Source organism: Lutra lutra, chromosome 7, assembly GCF_902655055.1.
Source record: "Lutra lutra chromosome 7, mLutLut1.2, whole genome shotgun sequence".
Lineage (NCBI taxonomy): Eukaryota > Metazoa > Chordata > Mammalia > Carnivora > Mustelidae > Lutra > Lutra lutra.
Window position 1 is genome coordinate 98830641 of NC_062284.1, and position 22746 is coordinate 98853386.

Sequence of the window (22746 nt, forward strand, 5' to 3'; positions counted from 1 at the left end):
ATTCCATGTCTTTGGGTTTGGTTGCTGGAAAATTGTCATTTTCTTTCTATAATACCCTATGACCATGACTTTTTGTGCTGTTTGATGAAAACTGCCTCTGCTATCACATTTGAAGTTACAAATACCTTTCTCATTTAGGCAAGGTTTTTTTGCTTTGATTTCAACAGTTCAACAGGTTTGGTAATTAGGGATCTTCCTTTGTTTTCCAGAAGGTGGCACTATAGTTCAAGTTTTTGGTTTCCATTACAGCGATGTCTATGTCTATGTGTGTATCTATGTATATGTATATATGTGTATGTACACATATATGTAAAACTGGCTGGGGGGAATAAAAAAAGGGCAGCAGCTTTAGAGTTGGGGGAGGTACTCAACACTTGGGATTGTGGGTGTGCCCATAGCTGGAGGCCAGCCCAGTAGGGACTCCTTAAATGGAGGAGGTGGGGGTCCCAGAGGTCCTAGGTGGTTCTTTTGCCTGAGGCAAACAACAGGAGACATTTTCCTTCAGTTCCTACTTCTCTTTCCTTTTCCTCCCCCCATTCACTGCAGTCTTACCTCAGAGAGAGCAAAGGTCCCCCCAGCTGTGGAATGCAGAACCAGCCTGGCAGACCCCCACTCCCTGTCTTTACTCTCCATCTCTTTAAAGGCTTGTATGTGGTCCCAGCTACTGCACTTGATGCTGGAGGCTCTACAGCCCTAGGCTCCATGGCTTTTTCTCTCTCCCTGCAACCTCCTCTGCCATCCAGTCCACCCACTTTTCGGTGCATAGATGGATGGATCTCTTGGGTGTCATAGTAAGCTGTGGAAAGGCCTGTTCGTTCGTTCTCTCATTCATTCTTTCTTCTTCTTCTCCTCCTCCTCCTTCTTCTTTTTCTTCTTTTGGTTACGGATGTCCAGTTACTTGTAAATCAGAGAGGAGAGAGAAAGGAAAGGACTCATGTCACCATGATGCTGATGTCATTCTCCACATATTATCTTTTAAATATCTGTAGGATCTGTAGTGATTTCCCTTACCCCTTTTCATATCTGAAATTGTTGATTTGTGACTTTTCCCTCTTATTTTCTTTGATTAGTCTTAGATTATTAAATCATTCTTGTTGATCTCTATTCCCAGTTCATTGGTTTCTGACATCTTTATTCCTGCTTTTTCTTTTCTTTGAATTTAATGTTATTTTTTTCTCACTTAAGATGAATTTATATTATGCTTTTTCAAACATCTTTTCTACTAAATACATTTCAAGCTGTAAATTTCTTCTAAGCAAGTTTCTGTTATGTCATATTTTCACTATTTCTGTATAAATAAGCTACTACACTCCAACCTACTGATTCTAACATTTATATAGAAAGAGTCAAAATTGCCCCAACTGATAATAATTAGAAGATAGGAGACAGGTTTGCCCTACTATATGTAATGGCTTTTCATAAAGCTATTTGATTAAGGTAGGGTATAGTGTTGCTGATGAATGGACCAGATTCATTAGATTATTTAGTTTACAACATATTCTAATTTCCATTATGATATTTTCTTTTATCTATAGGTTATTTAGAAATTTACTGCTTAATTTCAAAATATTTAGGAATTTTCTAAATATATACTTATTTCTAGTTTAATTTCTCTATTGTCAGAGAACATATTTTTTGCAGTATTTTAGAAATTTGAAATGTGCTTAGATCTGATATATGAACCAGTACCTGGTCTATTTGGTGAATATCCCATATGAACTTTAAAAGACTATATGGTTTTGTGGGCACCTGGGTCGCTCAGCGGGTTAAGCCGCTGCCTTCGGCTCAGGTCATGATCTCAGGGTCCTGGGATCGAGCCCCGCATCGGGCTCTCTGCTCAGCGGAGAACCTGCTTCCTCCTCTCTCTCTGCCTGCCTCTCTGCCTGCTTGTGATCTCACTCTGTCAAATAAATAAATAAAAAATCTTTAAAAAAATAAATAAAAGACTATATGGTTTTGTAATTATTAGATGTCAACTTGGTTAGGCTGGCTAATGATACTGTTTAAATATTTTACATCTTTGCCTACATTTTGTCTGAAATTTTAGACAATGGAGAAAAATTCTTAGAAAGATAAAATGCACCAAAAAATTTCTGAAGAAATACAAAACTTTATTAGTACTAATGTCACTACTGGATCATTAGTATCAATGAAATTGAGGTAACAGTTAAAAATCATCTCACAAAGAAAAGAGCAGGTCCAGATGGTTTTAAAGCAAGATCTATCAAAATTTCAAAGAACAGTTCACCCTAATTTTTTGTTACAAACTTGTTTTGAAGATAGAAAGGGAAACATTGCCAAGTCCTTTTATAAAGCTAATATAACTGAGTATTAAACTAGCCAAAGACAAAATGAGAAAGGAAAATGATAGACTCAATTCATTGGTGAATATAGATGCACAATTCCTAAACAAAATTTTACCAAACTGTATCAATAGTATATAAATATTGTACCCTGAAAATACTAGGTTTAATAAAAAATGTAAAGCTGTATTACTCACTACATTAACAGAGTGGTGGTGGAAAACCTGGTGATCATCTCAACAGATACAGAAAAGATATTTGATAAAATTCATTTTCCATTTATGATTTTTGAAAACTCATAGCAAACCAGTAGAGAAGTTTCTTAACAAGATGAAGTTATCTTCCAAAGCACACCAAACTATAACAAATATGAACTCAAATATTGGAAGCAGTCCCATTAAAATCAGGAAGTTATGCTCACTAAAATCAGAAGTTGTGTCCAGGATTCCCTCTGCTATTCAACATTGTGTAGAATGTCCAATGATACAAGAGAGAGAAAAGAAATACATAAAGATTAAAAAGGTAGAAACAACACTTCATTATTTTTAAAAATTAAACTTATAGGGAATAGTAGTTTCAATATGAGACTGATCTATTAAAGAAAATTATATTTCTTTATCCAAGCAATGGCTATAAAACACAATTAAAAACACAACAATGAAACAAGGTATAATTAGGAATAAAATCTAATGTACCTAGCAATAAATCCAAAAAACCTACTTTCCTCAGCACCCCAAATTATAAAAACTTATTGAAGAGAGATATCTCATGTTTATGGGTTGGAAGACAGTGTAACAAAATTGATTCTTTCCAAATTGATCCATAAATTTAATGTAGTTTCACAAAATTCAATTAACTTATTAATTCCAATATTTATATTGGAAGGATCAAAATCGCCAAGGCGTGATAATTAGAGGAATATGATCATAATGACGTTTTATAAAGCTATTTGAGGGGCACGTGGGTGGCACAGTTGGTTAGGCATCCAATTCTTGTTTTTTGGCTCGGGCTGTGATCTCAGGTGGTGATCTCAGGGTTGTGAGATCAAACTCTGCATTGAGCTCCACGCTCAGCACAGAGGCTGCTTGAGACGCTTTCTCCCTCTCCTGCTGCCCCTCCCTGCTCCGTGCTCGCTCTCTCTCTCTCTCAAATAAATAAAATCTTACAGAAAAAAAAATTGTTTTTTTTTGTTGTTTTGTTTTTTAAAGATTTTATTTATTTATTTGACACAGAGAGATCACAAGTAGGCAGAGAGGCAGGCGGGGGGGGGGGAAGCAGGCTCTTTGCCGAGCAGAGAGCCCTATGTGGGGCTCGATCCCAGGACCCTGGGATCATGACCTGAGCCTAAGGCAAAGGCTTTAACCCGCTGAGCCACCCAGGTGCCCCCCAAAAATTGTTTTGATTAAGATAGTATACTATTGGTGCTGATGTAGACAAATTATTGAATAGATCAGAACCAAGAGATTAGAAACAGTCATTGTGTGTGTGTGTGTGTGTGTGTGTGTGTGTGTGCGCGCGCGCGCGCTGTTTTTCCAACAGCATTTGCTCATTTTGTGCCTGTGTCATATTTTAGTAATTGTTGCAGTATTTCAGACTTCTGAGTTTGATGACTGTGAGGGGTTCAGAAAGACTTCAGTGGGGGAAGTAACTGAAGATGTGTTGGAAACAGTGCGAGAAATAGAATTAGAAGTGGAGCATGAAATTGCACTACTGGGTATTTACCCCAAAGATACAGATGTAGTGAAAAGAAGGGCCATCTGTACCCCAATGTTTATATAGCAGCAATGGCCATGGTTGCCAAACTGTGGAAAGAACCAAGATGCCCTTCAACGGACGAATGGATAAGGAAGATGTGGTCCACATACACTATGGAGTATTATGCCTCCATCAGAAAGGATGAATACCCAACTTTTGTAGCAACATGGACAGGACTGGAAGAGATTATGCTGAGTGAAATAAGTCAAGCAGAGTCAATTATCATATGGTTTCACTTATTTGTGGAACATAACAAATAGCATGGAGAACATGGGGAGTTAGGAGAAGGGAGTTGGGGGAAATTGGAAGGGGAGGTGAACAATGAGAGATTATGGACTCTGAAAAACAATCTGAAGGGTTTGAAGAGGTGGGGGGGTGGGAGGTTGGGAGAACCAGGTGGTGGGTATTAGAGAGGGCACGATTGCATGGAGCACTGGGTGTGGTACAAAAACAATGAATACTGTTATGTTGAAAATAAATTTTAAAAAATGATTAAAAAGGGGCACCTGGGTGGCTCAGTGGGTTAAGTCGCTGCCTTCGGCTCAGGTCATTATCTCAGGGTCCTGGGATTGAGCCCCGCATCGGGCTCTCTGCTCAGCAGGGAGCCTGCTTCCTCCTCTCTCTCTACCTGCCTCTCTGCCTGCTTGTGATCTCTCTCTGTCAAATAAATAAATAATTAAATAATCTAAAAAAAATTAAAAAATAATAAAATAAAATAAAATAATTTAAAAAAAAAAGAAGTGGAGCATGAAGATGGGACTGAATTGCTGCAACCTTAGGATAAAACTTGGTTGACTGAGGAGTTGCTTCTTACAGATGAGCAAAGAAAGTGGTTTCTTGAGGTGGAATCAACTCCTGGTGAAGATGCTGTGAAGACTGGAAATGACAACAGAGGATTTAGAATCTGACATAAACTTAGTTGGTAAAGCAGCGGAGGTTTGAGAGAATTGACTTCAATTTGAAATAAGTTCTATGTGGGTAAAATGCTGTCAAACAACAATCATGCTACAGAGAAACCATTCACAAAAGGAAGAGTTGGTCAATTCAGCAAATTTCATTGTTGTCTTATTTTAGGGAATTGTCACAGTCATCCCAGACTTCAGCACTCATCACCCTGCTCAGTCAGTAGCCATCAACATCGAGGCAAGATCTTCCAGCAAAAGGATTACAATTTGCTAAAAACTCAGATGATGATTAGCATTTTTTAGCAATAAAGTAGTTTTAAATTAAGGTATATATTTTGTTTCTTTTAGACATAATGCTATTGCACACTTAATAGACTATGATGTTGTATAAATGTAACTTGTATAGGCACTGGGAAACCAAAAACTCATGACTTGCTTTATGGTGGTGGTCTGGAACTGAATCCACGATATCTCCAAGGTATGCCTTCAAACATAAGAGAGGATGTCTAATTAAATATATTTTGAAAGATTTAAATGAAAGGTTATTTAAGAGCCCAGTTTATTCAAAACTAATAACTCTAAAGAGTTGATTTGAGGCTAGGTCATATATCTGATCTGAAGAATTAATTGGTGTATGTTTCGATCTTCTGTTCTTTTGATACAAAGCAAATGAGCCCATTTATGTGGTGTCTAAGAGTTATTTGATTTCCCTAAAGAGACAGAATGTTAGAGTAGAAAGGCCTGGGATGAAAGTTTATATACCTGGGATCTAACCTCAGGTCGACAGTTACTAACTATGTGAACTCGTATCTATCTCTTACTAGTGGGCATGCTCTTGGAAAAGTTACATTACCCAATTCTTAATTTCCTCATGTGTCAAAAATACAGATAATAATGCATACCTTGCTGGAATATTAAAAGGAATAAATAAATAGTGACACAAGAAAGCATCCATGATAGATTTCCTGCTACAGAAATTCCATATCCTTTTTTTGGCAAGGTCGGTTACATCTTTGGCTTTCATTTTCTAAATCCATAGTAATACTAACAGCATTTACGATGTACCAGCCACTGTTCTAAGTGTTACTTGAATATATTAATTCACAGCAACCTTATGAGGTAGACACAAAGAGGCTAAACAACTTGCTGAAGGTTACTCAGCTAAGAAATGGGAAAGCCTTTATTCAAATCTCAGCAGTCTGGTTTCAGAGCCTGTGTTTTTAACTACTACTCTGTACTGTCCTTCTAAAGTAAGGGATTGTAGGCTGTACCAGTAGTTTATTGTCTGTTTTGCTGCATAATAACCACAAAACCTCAAGGGCATAGAACAATAAGCATTTATTGATCAGACGTGTTAAAATAGTTGTTAGACAACTGTTGGTCTTGGCTGAGCTCCGTCATATGGCTTGGGGTGGGTTTGCTATGGGGCTTGGTTGGAACTGGGCTGTTTGCCTTTGCTCCTAGTGTCTCTCATCCTGCAGCAGACTAGTTTGGGAATATTCACAGGGGGAATGGCAGAAGTGAAAGAGCAAAATGAAAAACACAAGGCCTTTTCTAAGAATCCTCTGCTGTGTCATGTCTGCTAAAGCAAATCACATGGCTGACCCCAGAGTCAAAGTGGAAGGGCATTACGAAGTTACATTACAAAGGCAGTAGATAGAAGAATGTGTCACTTGACACACTTGCAGTATTTGTAATATACCACAAATGCCAGGGTCTAGGGTTCTAAAATTCTTAAATATTAAGGATTAATTCTAAAAGTTGATCTCTGACAATTAAATGGAAAACTTCTTTCCATCTTACATATGAAGAAACTAAACATCAGTTTCAAAATGACTTAACAAGAGAACAAGATTTCTTTGTCTCTATTTTTGTTTTTACCTTTTGACCCTCTTCACCTATTTCTCTACTCATAGCACCCTAATTCTGGCAACCAGCAGCTGTTCTCTGTACCTATAAGTTTGGTTTTTTTGTTTTTTTTTAATTCCCCATATAAGAAACCATACATATTTGTCTTTCTCTGTTTAGCACAATGTGCTTGAGGTCCATCTATGTTGTCACAAAGATCAAGATTTCATTATTTTTTAATAGTCCATTGTGTATACGTGTGTGTGTGTGTGTGCACGCATATATGTACATACACACACACAATCATTTCGTTATCCCTTCATTCATCAGTGGACACTTAAGTTGTTCTTAGACTGTTTCTGTATCTTGGGTATTATACATAATGCTATAATGAAAATAGGGGTGCACACATCTTTTTGAGCTAGTCCTTTCATTTTCTTCAGATCAATACCCAGAAGTGGAATTGCTAGATCATGTAGTAATTTTATTTTTAGTTTTTTCCATACTGTTTTCCACAGTGGTCTTACCAATTTACATTCTCACCAATTTACAGAGGAATGCAAAAGGATTCCTTTTTCTCTATGTCCTAGCCAGCACTTGTTCATTGTCTTTTTGATAATGGCCATTCTAACAGGTATGAGGTGATATCTATTTGGTTTTGATTTGCATTATTTGATGCTTAATGATGTTGAGCATCTTTTCATGTGTCTGTTGGCCATTTGCATGTCTTCTGTAGAAAAAGTTCTATTCAGATCCTCTGCCCATTTTTTAATTGGATTGTTTAGGGTTTTTTTTTTTTTTTGTATTTAGTTGTGTCAATTCTTTATACATTTTGGATATTAACCCTTTATCATATACATGATAATTCTTTACATACATATGCACGCACATACACACATTTCTGAAAATAGGCAGAAAGTTCTTCTAGGAATACTTAGTTCAATCTATAATCCCAAGGTAGTGATGATGATGGTGGTGATTAAAGCTAACCTTTATGAGTTTACTATGTGCCAAGCACTGATCTCCGCACTTTACATGTCGTAGCTCCCTTAATCTTTACAACAACCCAATTAATAGGTACTACTAGTAGTTTACATTTTACAGATGAAGAGTTGGGAGATTTAGTAATTTCCCAGGGTCACACAGCTTTTGTTTAAGATCTTCACACCAAATAACTTTTTCTTTAAATCGAATTTTGTCTAGACCCCTTTGCTATGAATTTGAAGGATGTCTGTAATCTGGCCCTATCCAATTTAAGTATCTGTAAATTCCATTGCTATGAGGTATAGTCTTAAGACAGTTAAGAACCTAGGATTTTGTAGATAGGATGCATGTAATGAAGGGAGCTGAAAACTGGGTGCTTAGAAACTTATTCCAATTTCAAAAATATGTGATGAGTCCCTGTATGTATTTCCTCCTACGTATGTTCAGTTTTTTAAAATGTTGCAAGGATCCTTTATGTGAATAATTTAACTTATTTCTAGGGGATAAGTCATTTTATTCCAGTGTTCCATAAGTAGAATCCTTTCTTTGATTTTCTTTCTCACTCTGCAAACAGATCTTTGCCTTGGAGCATTCTTAAGAATAAAATTCTCTTTGATTTGGTCACATAATCAGAAAGATGAGCTATAAGTCTTTCTGAGACATAAATCTTTCTGAGACATTTAATGACATTCATATATGTCATTAAAATGAGCATCTCTGATTCCAGTGTGCCCCTGTTTCAGATTTGAAAATTGAGAGGTATCAGTACATTTCTTGGTATTTTGAGATGATTAGCTGAATAAATTGCTATTTTATTCAACAGGCGGGTTTTCAGAAAAGACATATGAATGGAGCTCAGAGGAGGAGGAGCCGGTGAAGAAGGCAGGACCAGTGCAAGTCCTTATCGTCAAAGATGACCATTCCTTTGAGTTAGATGAAACTGCACTAAATCGGATCCTTCTCTCGGAGGCTGTCAGGGACAAGGAGGTTGTTGCTGTATCTGTTGCTGGAGCATTTAGAAAAGGAAAATCATTCCTGATGGACTTCATGTTGAGATACATGTACAACCAGGTACATAAAAATGCTTTAACAGTTTTCTTGTTTCTGTGTTTGTGTCACTTTGTGTTTTTATTTAGTAGTCTCAGGTTTCCCACTTCCGTTTTCACATACCCTGTGCTAGAGCCATTCCAGCTTCAGTGCTCTGGGCACTAAACTCCATGGACCACTTTCCCACATTTCCTTTGGAATAGAACTTATTTTTTTTTATTCTTTTAGAATGAGATGCATCATAGTGATAGGATTATAAACTTTACATGTTAGAGTGTTTAAAATGTATCAAATAACTTTTATCCTAACTTTTTTATTATAATCATTTTCTCCCCAACATTTATTATGACAAATTTCAAGCATGCAGCAAAGTTAAAAGAATTTTACAGTGAAGACCTAGGTATCTGCTGCCTAGATTTTACCATTATCATTCATATTCTTGCTTTATCATCTGTGTCTCTAGCTACTGTTCTCTCTTTACACCCATCACTGCACCTGATCTTTTAAATTCATTTCAAAGTAAATTGCTGACTTTAGCACACTTCCTCACAAATATTTCAACCTGTATCATTATCATATATTTCCATGCTTAGTTGGTTTCTTTTGTTGTAAAATTTACATTACAGTTACATGCACGAATCTTAGGTGTACATTTGCTTATTATTTTTTGAAATTGCGTATGCCTACATGGGCCCAACTTCTAGCACGTATATCTTGCTGTTACCCCAGAAAATTCTTTCCTATCTTTTTCCACCTGATTCTCATCATACCCCACCCCCAAAGGCAACCAACAGTGTCATAACATTTGAGACAACAGTGTGGCACAGAAATGAGTCTTTAAGGGACCTAGGATAAACCAAAAGCAGGAAGATAACAGAGTCAAGGAACAGAAGGTTGGGAATGGAGAGCATCCCAATATAATTTTCTACCCTTTTACCCATAGCAATTCTGTTGCAAATATGGATGTGGAGGCAGAATGGACACACTACCATAATTATTTATTTGGGATTGCTCTTTCAAGTTAGGGTATTTTTGAATAGTTTTGTAAAGTTAACTTCAATATCTTCTATCTCTAGCTTCAGTTCAAACAAATCAAGACTAGAACTGCCAAAATATTTTAGGCTTTGAAACCAAACAGAACTCTTGGCATTCTCTGTTTCTAGCATATCAACGTTAGTATGCTACTTAACATGGTTGGGAAAATTAAGTGAACAAAATTAGTCTCCATTCTTTGGGATTATACAGTTTTAGACATATTCATAGTTTTAACTGTGAAATAAGCATTAAAATTAAATGCTCGATAACACTTGTCATGTTGCTTTGTTAAAGAGCACTTGCCAGATTAAAGTGTAACAGATTTCTTATGTTTTTGTTTTTCTGCAACACTACTAGGTTCCTCTCCTCTTGCTGTTCACTCCCTCTTTCCCCAATACCAAAGTGTTTGTATGTATTATGACTGTGTATATCCTGACATAATATCCTCTCTCCTATCTTTATATCTTTGTTTCTAGAACACCCTTCCCAGGTTTGCTCTCCTGGGAAATTCCCAAGCATCCTTCAAATTTTAGCACAAACACCACCTCTCTATTAAGTCTTACGTGACCAAGAGTTAGTTATTTCTTTTCCTATGCTTCTATTTATGCCTAATATGCCTAATATACATGGCAACATACTGGTTCATTAGCATGTCTGTCTGTCTTTTCCTTCTTTCTTTTTTTTTTTTTTTTTTAAGGTTGTGAGCTTTCTCTGGTCTGGAATGATATCTTTGTATTCCCAGAACCTAGAATAAAATGTAGCAGATAGTGCTCCTCTGTAAAAATATCTTAGATAAAGTAATTGAATCATACAGTAGATGTGAATATATGGTTTCTTTTTGACTATAGTTGGAGAGAGATACGAACCAGAATTGATGTGTCGAAAAAACTATACCACATACCCAGTTCCATGTCACAGACTTTTTTAATTTATAGGAATCAGTCGACTGGGTTGGAGATTACAATGAACCACTGACTGGTTTTTCATGGAGAGGTGGGTCTGAACGAGAGACCACAGGAATCCAAATATGGAGTGAAGTCTTCCTTATCAATAAACCTGATGGCAAGAAGGTATGATGCAAAGTTCGTAAAGAAAATTGAATTTCACTTGCAAGAGTTATCACATTCCAGGATCCTCAAAAATGATCTTTTGAAAACCAATTTTGGCTATTTGACATGAAAATTTAAAGGGAAGTAGGTAACATCCTATTGCGCATTCATCTTTCCCTTTCTATTGATCAAGGTGGCAAAATCACAGGGATAGTAGAGCAGCAGATCAGCAAGCTAACATCTATACTTTGTTGCAGTACTGTTTCTGTTATGTCAGATTATCAGTAAAAACTAATCATTATAGTATTCAGCTAGTTAATATTATTAGTTTCTGTGGCACTCATGGCATATATAGAAAATTACCTTTGAAGTATTCATTGATAATGGTTTGCTTTAGTTCTTATGGTGTTAAATTTGTAGTAACCCTAATACTGCACCTGTTCTATAAAATATCAGTGATGTTCTCTACTTGCCTGTAGGTCGCAGTCCTATTGATGGATACTCAGGGAACCTTTGATAGTCAGTCAACTCTGAGAGATTCAGCCACAGTATTTGCACTTAGCACAATGATCAGCTCGATACAGGTATGGAATAAAATGAATCCATTTTGAGATGGCTGTTTCTTTAACCAAAATTTATGAATATATGTGTTCCTACATACATGTGGTAGTAAGACAAACAACAGAAATTATAATATGTTATTTGCCTCAATTAGCATACAAGTTCTTAGCATTTCTATAAGAGTAGAATTGTTTTGGTTACTGTTACCTAATTTCTGTTCAATTTCCAAACAGTCTATAGTCAGAAAAGTTTGTATTATCTTATTGATAATTTTTTTCGGTTTAAAGCCTATAATAAACTCAATAATATTAAGTTTTATAATGTATGCAGATAGATACATTGAAACTACCTATTGTAAGTTACACTTACTGAAACAAAATTTCTAAAGGCAATTTTTTTTACATAGCCAGTATAAACATTTCTAAGTATGAAAACATATGCTTTCCCAGCTTTTTTTCTTTTCTAGAGAGACAGAGTGTGCATGCATGTGATGTGGAAGTGGGGGGTGCTTAGGAGGGGAGGGCAGGGGAAGAGGGAAAGAAAAAATCCCAAGCAGTGTCCACCAGTGTGGAGCCTGATGCGAGGCTCAATCTCAGGACACTGAGCTCATGACCTGAGGCAGAATCAAGGGTCAGATGCTTGATCAACTAAGCTACCCAGGTGGGGTTTTTTTTGTTTTGTTTTTGTTTTAAGATGCTAGCCCAACTTTTTAAAACACTTATTATACATTTAGATAAGTAAATGTCTTACAAAAATTTTTATCTTTGTGGTACCTGGGTGGCTCAGTCGGTTGAGCCTCCCAGTCTTGATTTTGGCTCAGGTTATGATCTCAGGGTCCTGACATCAAGCCCCATGTTGGGCTCTATGCTTAGTGCAGGGTCTGCTTGGGATTCTTTCTCTCCCTCTTTCTCTGCCTGTCCCTCTGCTCCTGTGCCAAATAAATAAATAAAATCTTAAAAAAATTTTTTTTTATCTTCCCTTCCTTTTTTCTTTCTTTGTCTTTTTTAAGTATTGTTTTTGAGGTTATTGTAGGCTTTACAGATTGTCTTGCAAGTCCTTGGAGAGTTTTACTCTAGTCATAGAACATAGAACATGAAAGATTTTAAGACAGTTTTAGATATTTTCTATTCATTAGAAAGAGCAGGAAGAAATAGTGGCCAAGAAACCGATGGTTAAAGAGAGGTGAGGGCGCCCCGGGTGGCTCAGTGGGTTAAGCCGCTGCCTTCGGCTCAGGTCATGATCCCAGGTCCTGGGTTCGAGCCCCACATCGGGCTTTCTGCTCAGCGGGGAGCCTGCTTCCTCCTCTCTCTCTGCCTGCCTCTCTGCCTACTTGTGATTTCTCTCTGTCAAAAAAAATAAATAAATAAATAAAGAGAGGTGAGATAGTTTAAAAGGTAGGAAAGGCAAAGTGGTTGGGATAAATAAGTCAAGGCTGGAATTATAAGTGAGCAGAGAAAGATTTCTTCATAATCAGCAGTATAAGCAAGCCAATTAAAACAGGATTGACTTTGCCTTTTTAATATTTATTATTTATATTTTACCTGAAGACATTGAATATTTTCACTGAAAAATCTAAGTCCCTAGTAATGACTTTTCATTACATTAGAAATAATCTGTTATTTAAATAAGTACACAAAGTATGTTCTTTTTGTCAATACATAAACATATAAGCATCCTTAGCTTTTTTTGAAGTTAGCCCTCAAAAAAAAAAAAAAAGAATGTCATCTTAGTGCTGTGTTCTCTTCATGCATTCATGAAGCAGTAATGCATATGTATAAAGATATGAGCCTGATATTTGAAACCTAACTTCAGTGTGAGAGAACTATCTATAGGCTTAACTAAATTAATTAATTGTGAAAAGGTCAACATAATTTTTAAGGCAAAATTTTATGTATGGGTTATTCAGATCTAGATTGCTTTTATTCTGGTATGCTTGTAAGAATGATTATTTTATTGACTGCTTAGTCTCCAGAGAGGTGGCTTTGATGTTTCTAGAACAATTTTATGATCATTGTACTTTGTCTATTGTCTTTCAAGCTTTATTACTTTATCAAGGTCTTATAAATACCATTATATAAGAATACACTTCAGAGAGTTTGATTTTGTGAACATTGATATTTATAAAAATAAAAAATGACAAAGTAAGTCCTTTGGAGGATGCTAATTATTTTCTCATTTTAACTTTATTTTTTAAGGTATATAACTTATCCCAGAATGTCCAGGAGGATGATCTTCAGCACCTCCAGGTAACAATATGTATACTCTTTTTTTTTTTTTTTTAACATATCTGGTCATCTTTTGAGGATATATAGATTTTGTTGGGCCTTCTTCTACTTGGAAAACTGAATTCAGAAAGATTTAGAAACATAAGCAAATAGAAGTTGTCCTATTTCCAGGTTTCTCGTTTCAGCCCTGTATGGTTATGTTCTTTCTAATTCAGTTTTCAAATTTCTTTGTTACTCTAAAGCTACTTGCTGTTGGCCCTATAATTGTGACTATATATGACAGATTAGAGAAAAGACTCTTTGATTTAAAAATGACCCAAAATGTGTTGATGACCCAGTTATAAAATAAATAACTCATGGAAGTAAAAAGTACATTTATCCTCCATATTTTACAGATGAGGTAAATTTGGCTGAAAATAGTAAATGACTTGCCTAAACTCATGTGGCTAATTAGTGATAGAGTGGGACTAGAGATCTGGGTATCTCAGGGGCTCAGTGCTCCTTCCACTCTCCAAGCAGCGTTTAAATCTCAAATCAGTAAAAGATGAGATATTTCTAAGGTAGTTCACAGCTCTCTGCTGTCTTTCAATGCATGTTATATGGCTACAGAGCAAAGCCTATTGTTTCTCTGATAGTTTCCCTCTGCATATTTTATAGAAAATTTTGCTTTAAATATATATTCTGTCTGGGCAATAAGAGCCATGTACAAATTTAATAGACAACAAAAGATAATAAAACAGGGTAACCTGTGATGTTGAAAATCACATTTGAGAGTTCATATCCAGCACTATTCCCAAATACATTTCTAGTATATCACATTACATTTATGACAAATAGGCCATACACTGAATAATTGTTTCTTATGATAAGTATGATTTATGCTTCAGGCCTGTGTCATAACCTAGCTGATTATTTTCCAAGCTAATGGTATGACAGTGTTCAATACCAGCTTAGGGATTTCTTAAGAAGGCTGATTTTGGATTTTGATATTGAGTAAGTCATCTTTTTCTGAGAGCATTTAAAATTTTTCCTGTAAATGACAACACCTCAGCCTGAAAAGATTGTGAATTCCAGTTACATTAGTAGATGATTCTAATGTGAGTGTCTAATCGCTGGACCAGCTGCCTTTTAGCTATGATATTCCAGACTTTCATTGAATCACTCTAATCAGATAGTTAGTAATTACCCTTGGCTTCCTAGATCCTTCTGCAAGAGAGGCAGGGTGGTGCTGTGGGAGCTATCCTAAATGGGCAAGGGGTGGGAGTCCTCTGTATCAGTTCCGCCCCAGCTCTGAGAAACTGCCGTGGCTTGTTAGTCTTGTGGATGAAGACTAACCAGCTGGGGAAACCCACTGGGCTGGTGTGGATGAAATGGTCATCAGAGGCCTAATCACAGTTACCCCCTCAGGTCTTTGTTCTCTAAAACCTTACATTTCTGGCAACACAAAAACTGATATGGTTCCTCTCAACTGGGAGCAATTGGAAAGGAGAGAATGTGGTATATCTGATTGTATTTTTAAGCCACATGCCTTTATGCCTTTGTAGTCCATCGTGCCATTAAATTTCCTCAGGCAACAACTTCTGTAAATATGTCCAACATAGTTTATGGCTCTCTGGTCTGATCTGTGCAAGTTCTGCTTTGAAAGGTTATTTACCATGTTACTTTCTGCCCCATCTCTTATAAAAAACTGTCCTACATCTTGATATAAAGGTATTAGCCTGAAGTGGAAACTTTATTTTTAACATGTACTTTATGTCCTTAATTTTTTATTTAAAAATTACCGCAGTTCTGTTGGGGGTGGGGGGATGGGGTGACTGGGTGATGGCCATTGAGGAGGGCACGTGATATAATGAGTACTGGGTATTATATAAGACTGATGAATCACTGACCTCTACCTCTGAAATTAATAATACATTATATGTTAATTAATTGAATTTAAATTTAAAAATTTCTGTAGTTCTGCTTTACCTAATACTTAGCTCCTTAAAATGACTATTGTAACCTTAATAATAGAGTACTATGTCTCAGTGAGGGAAAAAAAGAAAGCACAGAAGTAGAACTTTGCTGATACTGAAATTTTTCTCTGTGGTGTTTGTGTGTGTGTGTGTGTGATTTTCCATCTAGCTTTTCACTGAGTATGGCAGACTGGCAATGGAGGAAATATTCCTGAAACCATTTCAGGTGAGTGGAGTATAAAATGATGGTAAATTCTTATTAAATTTTCTGAAGGGCATAGCCAGGTATATTAATTAATTGGGAGGGTCACATTTCTTCCTTTTTTATTTCATTCAAGAAGTACTTTGATAACTTTGTTAATGCTATTTGATGCCAAGTAGGAGATTAAAATAAGGAAATAAAAAATTAACAAACTTTTTTTTTTTAATGGGAAGATGAAAAGATGAACTAGATATTTTGGTTTCTACAAGAATATCATCTGTTCTCCCTTAAATCCAACCCTAGAGATGTCACAAAAACTAAAAAAAATTTTAAAAATTGATGAATTTGTCAAGCATTAAAGTTAAAAACAAACAAGATCCCTAGGAAAATAGAAGGGGTTACAAGATGCAGCAAAAGCTAAATGAGTACCAGAGACAGTATACTGAGTGGGGGCGAGTTTTTTGAAGGTGCTTTTTTCTTTCTTCCTTCCTTTTCTTTCTTTCTCTTTCTCTCTCTTTCCTTCTTCCTTTCTTCCTTTCTCTCTCTCTCTCTCTCTTTCTTTCTTTCTTTCTGTTTTATTTATTTAAGTAATCTCTACACCCCATGTGGGGCTCAAACTTGTGACCCCAACAGAATCCTGTGCTCCTCCGACTGAGCCAGCCAGGCACCCCACTTTTTTCTTTCTTATACATTGACCTGTGTGAACCATCACTTGTTTCAGTGCACTGGGTGTCAGAATAGCAACAAGCTCAGCCTCTGCTTGGAATAGCAGGATAATGTCAGGGCAATATCTGAGCTTATACTGAGTGGTATAAGCAGGTTATTTTGTGACTAATGCCCCCTCTGTCCCAGCCTTCTTTATAGATCAAGAACCAGGAGATTATAATGAAGTCAAAGAGCCTTAAAAATCTGGAGGAGGTACAGATTTAAACACCAATGACTGCTCACCTGAAGCACGATGGCTTCAGCATAGGCTTATCAGAGGGGCTCAAGCTAAGTCTTAGACTAAATAAAACATGGAAGGGAGAAAGGGAGGGATGGAGGGAGAAAAAGCACCTCTGAAAAGCTTGCCCCCACCCAGTATCCTGTGTCTGGTACTCATTTGCTTTTGCTGTGTCTTATAACCATTCTGGTAAGTGGCGTTGAGAATGGAGGAGGCTAAGCATGTATAGGGGCAGGTGGTATATGGCAGATCTCCGTACCTTCATTTCAATTTTATTGTAAACCTAAAACTCCCCTAGGAAAATAAAGTCTTAAAACCATTCAAAAATGTTAAACTGCATAAAGAGAAAATAGGAAAAGGACATAAAGACAATTCACAGAAAGGAAACCTGAATGGCTAATACTTTTTGAAAGGATGTCAAGTCTCATTGATAATCAGATAAAAATTAAAACAATAGGGGCGCCTGGGTGGCTCAGTGGGTTAAAGCCTCTGCCTTTGGCTCAGGTCATGATCCTGGGTCATGGGATCGAGCCCCGCATTGGGCTCTCTGCTCTGCAGAGAGCCTGCTTCCTCCTCTCTCTCTGCCTGCCTCTCTGCCTACTTGTGATCTCTGTCTGTCAAATAAATAAATAAATAATCTTAAAAAAAATTAAAACAATAAGATACCATTTTACACTCATAGGCAAAAAGTTGAACATGGGGATAATACCAAATGATAGCTAGGATTTGGGTAAAGAGGAGCACTCGGGCCCTGTTGGTGAAAGCGCAGATTGGAGGAGCTATTCTGTGAAGCCGGGGAAATGTATAAGGACATCCAGTGCAGCACTGATAGAGTAGTAGTAGCAGGGAGTGGACGGCAGCATACGTGTCCATTACTAGAAGAATGGATACATAAATATGGTGAGAAGAACATTCTGGAATATTTTGCAACATCCAAAGGCAGTGAACCCATTGTTATGGAGTAAGCATGAATAGAGTGTTAAAATCATACCAAATTAAGTAAGAAAGAAGTTTGAGATTTGTAACACAGTATTACTTATGATTACTTAGAATGCTCTACATACACAAAAATAACACATGTTAGAGTAAGTTTGATTGAGAGCAGACAGTTGAATGGAATTGGGGATCTGGAAACATATGATAAAGCAAGAAAGGGGCCTTTGCATGGAGAGATGATGGTATGCTTTCAGTGAAGGAATGTTGTTCTTTCCCTGAGGTCTAGGGAAGGGGGTGGAAAGATGAGTCCAAGTAGAATAAAACCAGTCCCTGCTTACAATCTTCTTGTGGGCCTACAATACCTATTAGACTCTGTTACCTTTATTTTTTCTAAAGGTTTTATTTATTTATTTGACAGAGAGAGGGAGAGCACAAGCAGGGCGAGCAGCAGAAGGAGAGAGAAGCAGGCTCTTCGCTGAGCAGGGAGCCCTATTTGGGGGCTTGGTCCCACCCTCTGAGATCATGACCTGGGCCCAAGGCAGCCACTTAACCAACAAAGCCACACAGGGGCCCCAAGATTGTTACCTTTAAAAGATAATAATTAGTCAGGTTGAAAGTTGAAGTATTATATAGTAATTGGGCTATTAGCTTTGATTTTTCTCTTCTCTGAACTTGTTACTCTCCAGATCCATTGGGATTGACTGGGAACTCTGTTGTAAATTCTGGAAAGGATTTTTAAATCTTACCAGCAAAAGTTACTGCTTCTTACACTTTTCCAGCTACATTAAAATGAAAAGCGAGTAACCCATGCTTTGATTAGAGAGAGAGAGAGAAAGAGAGAGGGAGGGAGGGAGACACAGGGAGAGGTACTGCTTTTGGTCAAAATAATAATAATAATAATGAATGGAGAACAAGCAATAGAAAAAAAAACTTTAGAAGATTATCATTTGTTGGCAAACTGGTGGCATTTTGAAATGTCAATGAAAAAAATTTTGATTGAATGAGTCAACAATGACTCCTAAACAAGTTGGCACTTGTAAATCAAAGTATCTGAAATTGAAATGAGAATGTCATTAAGCAGCAAATGTGGCTTCCAAAGATATTTAGTAATATTTAAAATGCAAGCAACCAAATCAAAACAAAAAATACTACACATCATGAAATTAAAAGGTAATATGCTGGGGCGCCTGGGTGGCTCAGTGGGTTAAGCCGCTGCCTTCGGCTCAGGTCATGATCTCAGGGTCCTGGGATCGAGCCCCGCATCTGGCTCTCTGCTCTCTCGGGGAGCCTGCTTCCTCCTCTCTCTCTGCCTGCCTCTCTGCCTGCTTGTGATCTCTCTGTCAAAAAAAAAAAAAAAAAAAAAAAAAAAAAAAGGTAATATGCTAATGTATTCAGATCTCAGAATGTTTAAGATATCACTAAATAATCCACATGTTTTATTTATTGTATTTTTTTAAAGATTTTATTTATTTGACAGAGAGAGAGAGTGGAGAGAGGGAACACAAGCATGGGGAGTGACAGAGGGAGAAGCAGGCTCCTTGCTAAGCAGGGAACCCCATGCAGGGCTCAGTGCAGGGCTCCACCCCAGGATCCTGCGATCAGGACCTGAGCCGAAGGCAGACGCTTAATGAGTGAGCCACCCAGGCACCCCCACGTTTTTTAAAATATCGTTAAGACCAATGTTAAAGAAATTACTACCTGCAAAATAATTCACATTTAAATTAGAAAAAATCTCAAGAGAAAAAGTCCAAATATAAAATAACTTTTAAAACAAAGTTCAATTAATTCATCAAGCTATTTTTAGAGGTCACCACTTCCAACCTTTTCCTCTGTCTCAGAAGAGAGCAGCTTGATTTATTTAGATAAAAGTGTGGAGAAATTTTAAACATTGCCTGAGACACTAAGATGGGAGGTAATGAAATTTAAAAAATAATAATTTGTACTCAAAACTAAATTTAACAAGTTTAAAATAGAAAAATTCTTACCTCTGAAACAGTGAAATTGTAAATAATGAACAAGATCTACCACAGGCAGGGGCGCCTGGGTGGCTCAGAGGGTTAAGCCGCTGCCTTCGGCTCAGGTCATGATCTCAGGGTCCTGGGATCGAGTCCCGCATTGGGCTCTCTGCTCAGCGGGGAGCCTGCTTCCTCCTCTCTCTCTGCCTGCCTCTCTGCCTGCTTATGATCTCTGTCTGTCAAATAAATAAATAAATAAATAAATCTAAAAAAAAAAAAAAAAGATCTACCACAGGCAAAAAAAAGTGAGGGCAATTAGCAAATGAAGTGAACAGCTAATTAACAGATTAATTTGACTCTTCATTCAAAGCCAATTTATATCAAGCAAACAAAATATCTGTTGTATTTAAAAATTTTTTTTTTTTCTCTTTAAAGATTTTATTTATTTATTTGACAGAGAGAGATCAAGTAGGCAGAGAGGCAGGCAGAGAGAGAGGAAGGGAAGCAGGCTCCCTGCTGAGCAGAGAGCCCGATGTGGGACTCGATCCCAGGACCCTGGGATCATGACCTGAGCCGAAGGCAGCGGCTTAACCCACTGAGCCACCCAGGCGCCCCTTAAAATTGTTTTTATGGAGGGCACGGATTGCATGGAGCACTGGGTGTTATATGCAAACAATGAATCATGGGACTCTACGTCAAAAACCAGTAATGTACTATATGTTGACTAACATGACACAATAAAAATAAATATAATAATAAAATTGTTTCTAAGAAGAGAACTAAAAGAGAAGTGAATTCAGTTTTAAAGCAATATTGAAGTAAAAAGTTTAGCTAGTGGTGTGCTGATAAATGTTTACAACTGGCTGGCAAGGAGGGAGGAGGGTTCTGATTCAAAGCATTTACTGATTTCTGAGGTACAAATACCTTTACCATGACTGATTTCAAGCTGCCCACATGATGTCAACCGACTGGTGAAATTCCTCCGACTTCAACAACTGCTCCTTGTGAGCCCATAAGAACCAGCTCTCCGGTATTTAGCACATGCAGGAAGTAGAACCCATCATCGCAAGACCTAACACTTGAGGACTGAATTGGCCAGTGGGCACACCCTGGCAGAGGGCATCTATGGGAGGGGAGCTTCTGGGAGTAGAGAAATGGGATGCCATTTCTATGTACATTTGTATGTACAAAGGCTTAGTGACTTAAGGTTTACCTGTAATAGGAAGATAAGAAGGATTAAACCCTAAAAAACATTCCTGCACACAAACTTTAATTCTCTTCTCTTAGAAGCTTTATTTTGTCCTCAGCACATATTTTAGGTCTACTTACCTTTATTCTCTGCTCTTTCACCTCCTTAGTGATAAGTACTTCACCTTCTGGTTTAGTTAATTCATCCCAGTTTTCTCCCATAGCATTTTTATGAACCATTTTCATATGCTTAAAGGCCCTCCAACACCCTAGGTCTTAGAAATAGATTTGACTCATCACACCCACACCCACACCCACAAATGATAAGTATGTGAGGTGACGAATATGTTAACTAACCCTATTGTGGTAATCATTTCACAATATATATCTATGTCACATTATCATGTTATAGACCTTAAACATACACAGTGTTGTATATCAATTATATTTCAGTAAAGCTGGAGGGGAAACAGATTTGAATTCTCTTTGTGAGATAAAATGAAACTCACCTTTTCATGTTTCTTTTGGTGGAGATGTAATTATTAGTGAGCAGCTTAGTCCATGCCAGCGTTATGGTTAAACTGAAGATTGGTAGAAAATAATAGTAGAGGAGGCATATAATAATGTATTGTTGTATTAGGACAAACCTCCTGTTTCTCACAATTTCTCATTCAGATTGGGCCTACATATGGAAAATTGGGAATGATTTTACTATGGTTTAGTTAATTATACTTAAGCACCCTTTATTCTTACGATTTAAAAATGTTCATCTATAAAATAGTTCTTTCATAGTGATTTCAGCCACTTTAAAACAAAATAATCTTGGTCAAATATCTATGATGACTGTAACTGCCTAGCCCTACCATGAAATACGTGATTTCACTGAGAAAAATGAAAGGCTGTTGTTTGCCTGGTCAGGCTGTAAATTAAAGGAGAAGATATGATGGTAGGGCTGAGAAAAAGGACAGCTGTCTGAGAAAGCTACCTTATCCTATGTTCTGCCAAGAAAGTAATTTAGCTGATCTGAAAGCTATACGAATAAGAATAAATATTCATCTGGCATGTAGAAGCAGGTCAGTGGTATACAGCAGGATTTTCCCAATGTCCATATTTAGGTACCTGAAATGTCTAGAAGGCCTGTATAACAAGAACAATTTATTGAGCATTTATTTGTGCCAGGCAAGGTGCTAAATATTTTTCTTATGTTATTCAAATGACACTCACTGTAGGTATTATAAAAATAAATAATGTTGATCCTTCTTTACTCTTTCTCTTTTTTAACTGATAAGGAAACACTGAGGCACAGAGTAGTTGAGGAACTTGTCCCTAGTCACAGAGCTGCTCTTCAACCTATGTTGATAGGTAGGCCACAGGTTCAACACCCCGGCACTCCACCACCCTTCAGTGCTTCTCTTCCTCCCCCTAATCCTAGGCTTCCTCTTCCTCAGCTGTGTTTTGTAGTCTTAGATTTGAATGTGCACATCTCATCTCACTAAATTATAAATACCTTAAGAACAGGAATTTTGCAGTTTACTTTTTTTAGTCGAGTACACCAAAGTTCATACAGCAGATGTTCAATTACTGTTTACTAATGATGCTGTCATATACCTATTTGGAATTGTATATAGTTTGCATATAGGTAAATCCATTGGACTTGAATCGAAAGACCTGGATTCAAGGTCTGGTAGAGCTATTACATATTCATTCTAGTATTACCCCTTTACATTTTTAAGATAAAATCCATAAATGGTATTAAGTCACAAATTGTTGTGAGAGGGTCCAAAATATTTGTACTGGGCATGACCCCTTCTTGAACTGAAGAAACACAATCATGAAATTCTCTTTCAGTGGGTAA

General features: G+C 37.0%; 1 protein-coding gene across 2 annotated transcripts in view; it reads left to right on the forward strand.

Annotated features, from left to right (window-relative positions):
• The window catches only part of ATL1 (atlastin GTPase 1), a 67069-nt gene that overhangs the window by 20649 nt on the left and 23674 nt on the right, over nt 1-22746 (forward strand). For both annotated transcript variants that reach the window (XM_047735429.1, XM_047735428.1), the window contains exons 2-6: nt 8619-8866; nt 10813-10947; nt 11406-11510; nt 13683-13733; nt 15837-15893. In XM_047735429.1, the coding sequence (XP_047591385.1) occupies nt 8619-8866; nt 10813-10947; nt 11406-11510; nt 13683-13733; nt 15837-15893 (596 nt within the window). The remainder of the gene's footprint in view (nt 1-8618; nt 8867-10812; nt 10948-11405; nt 11511-13682; nt 13734-15836; nt 15894-22746) is intronic.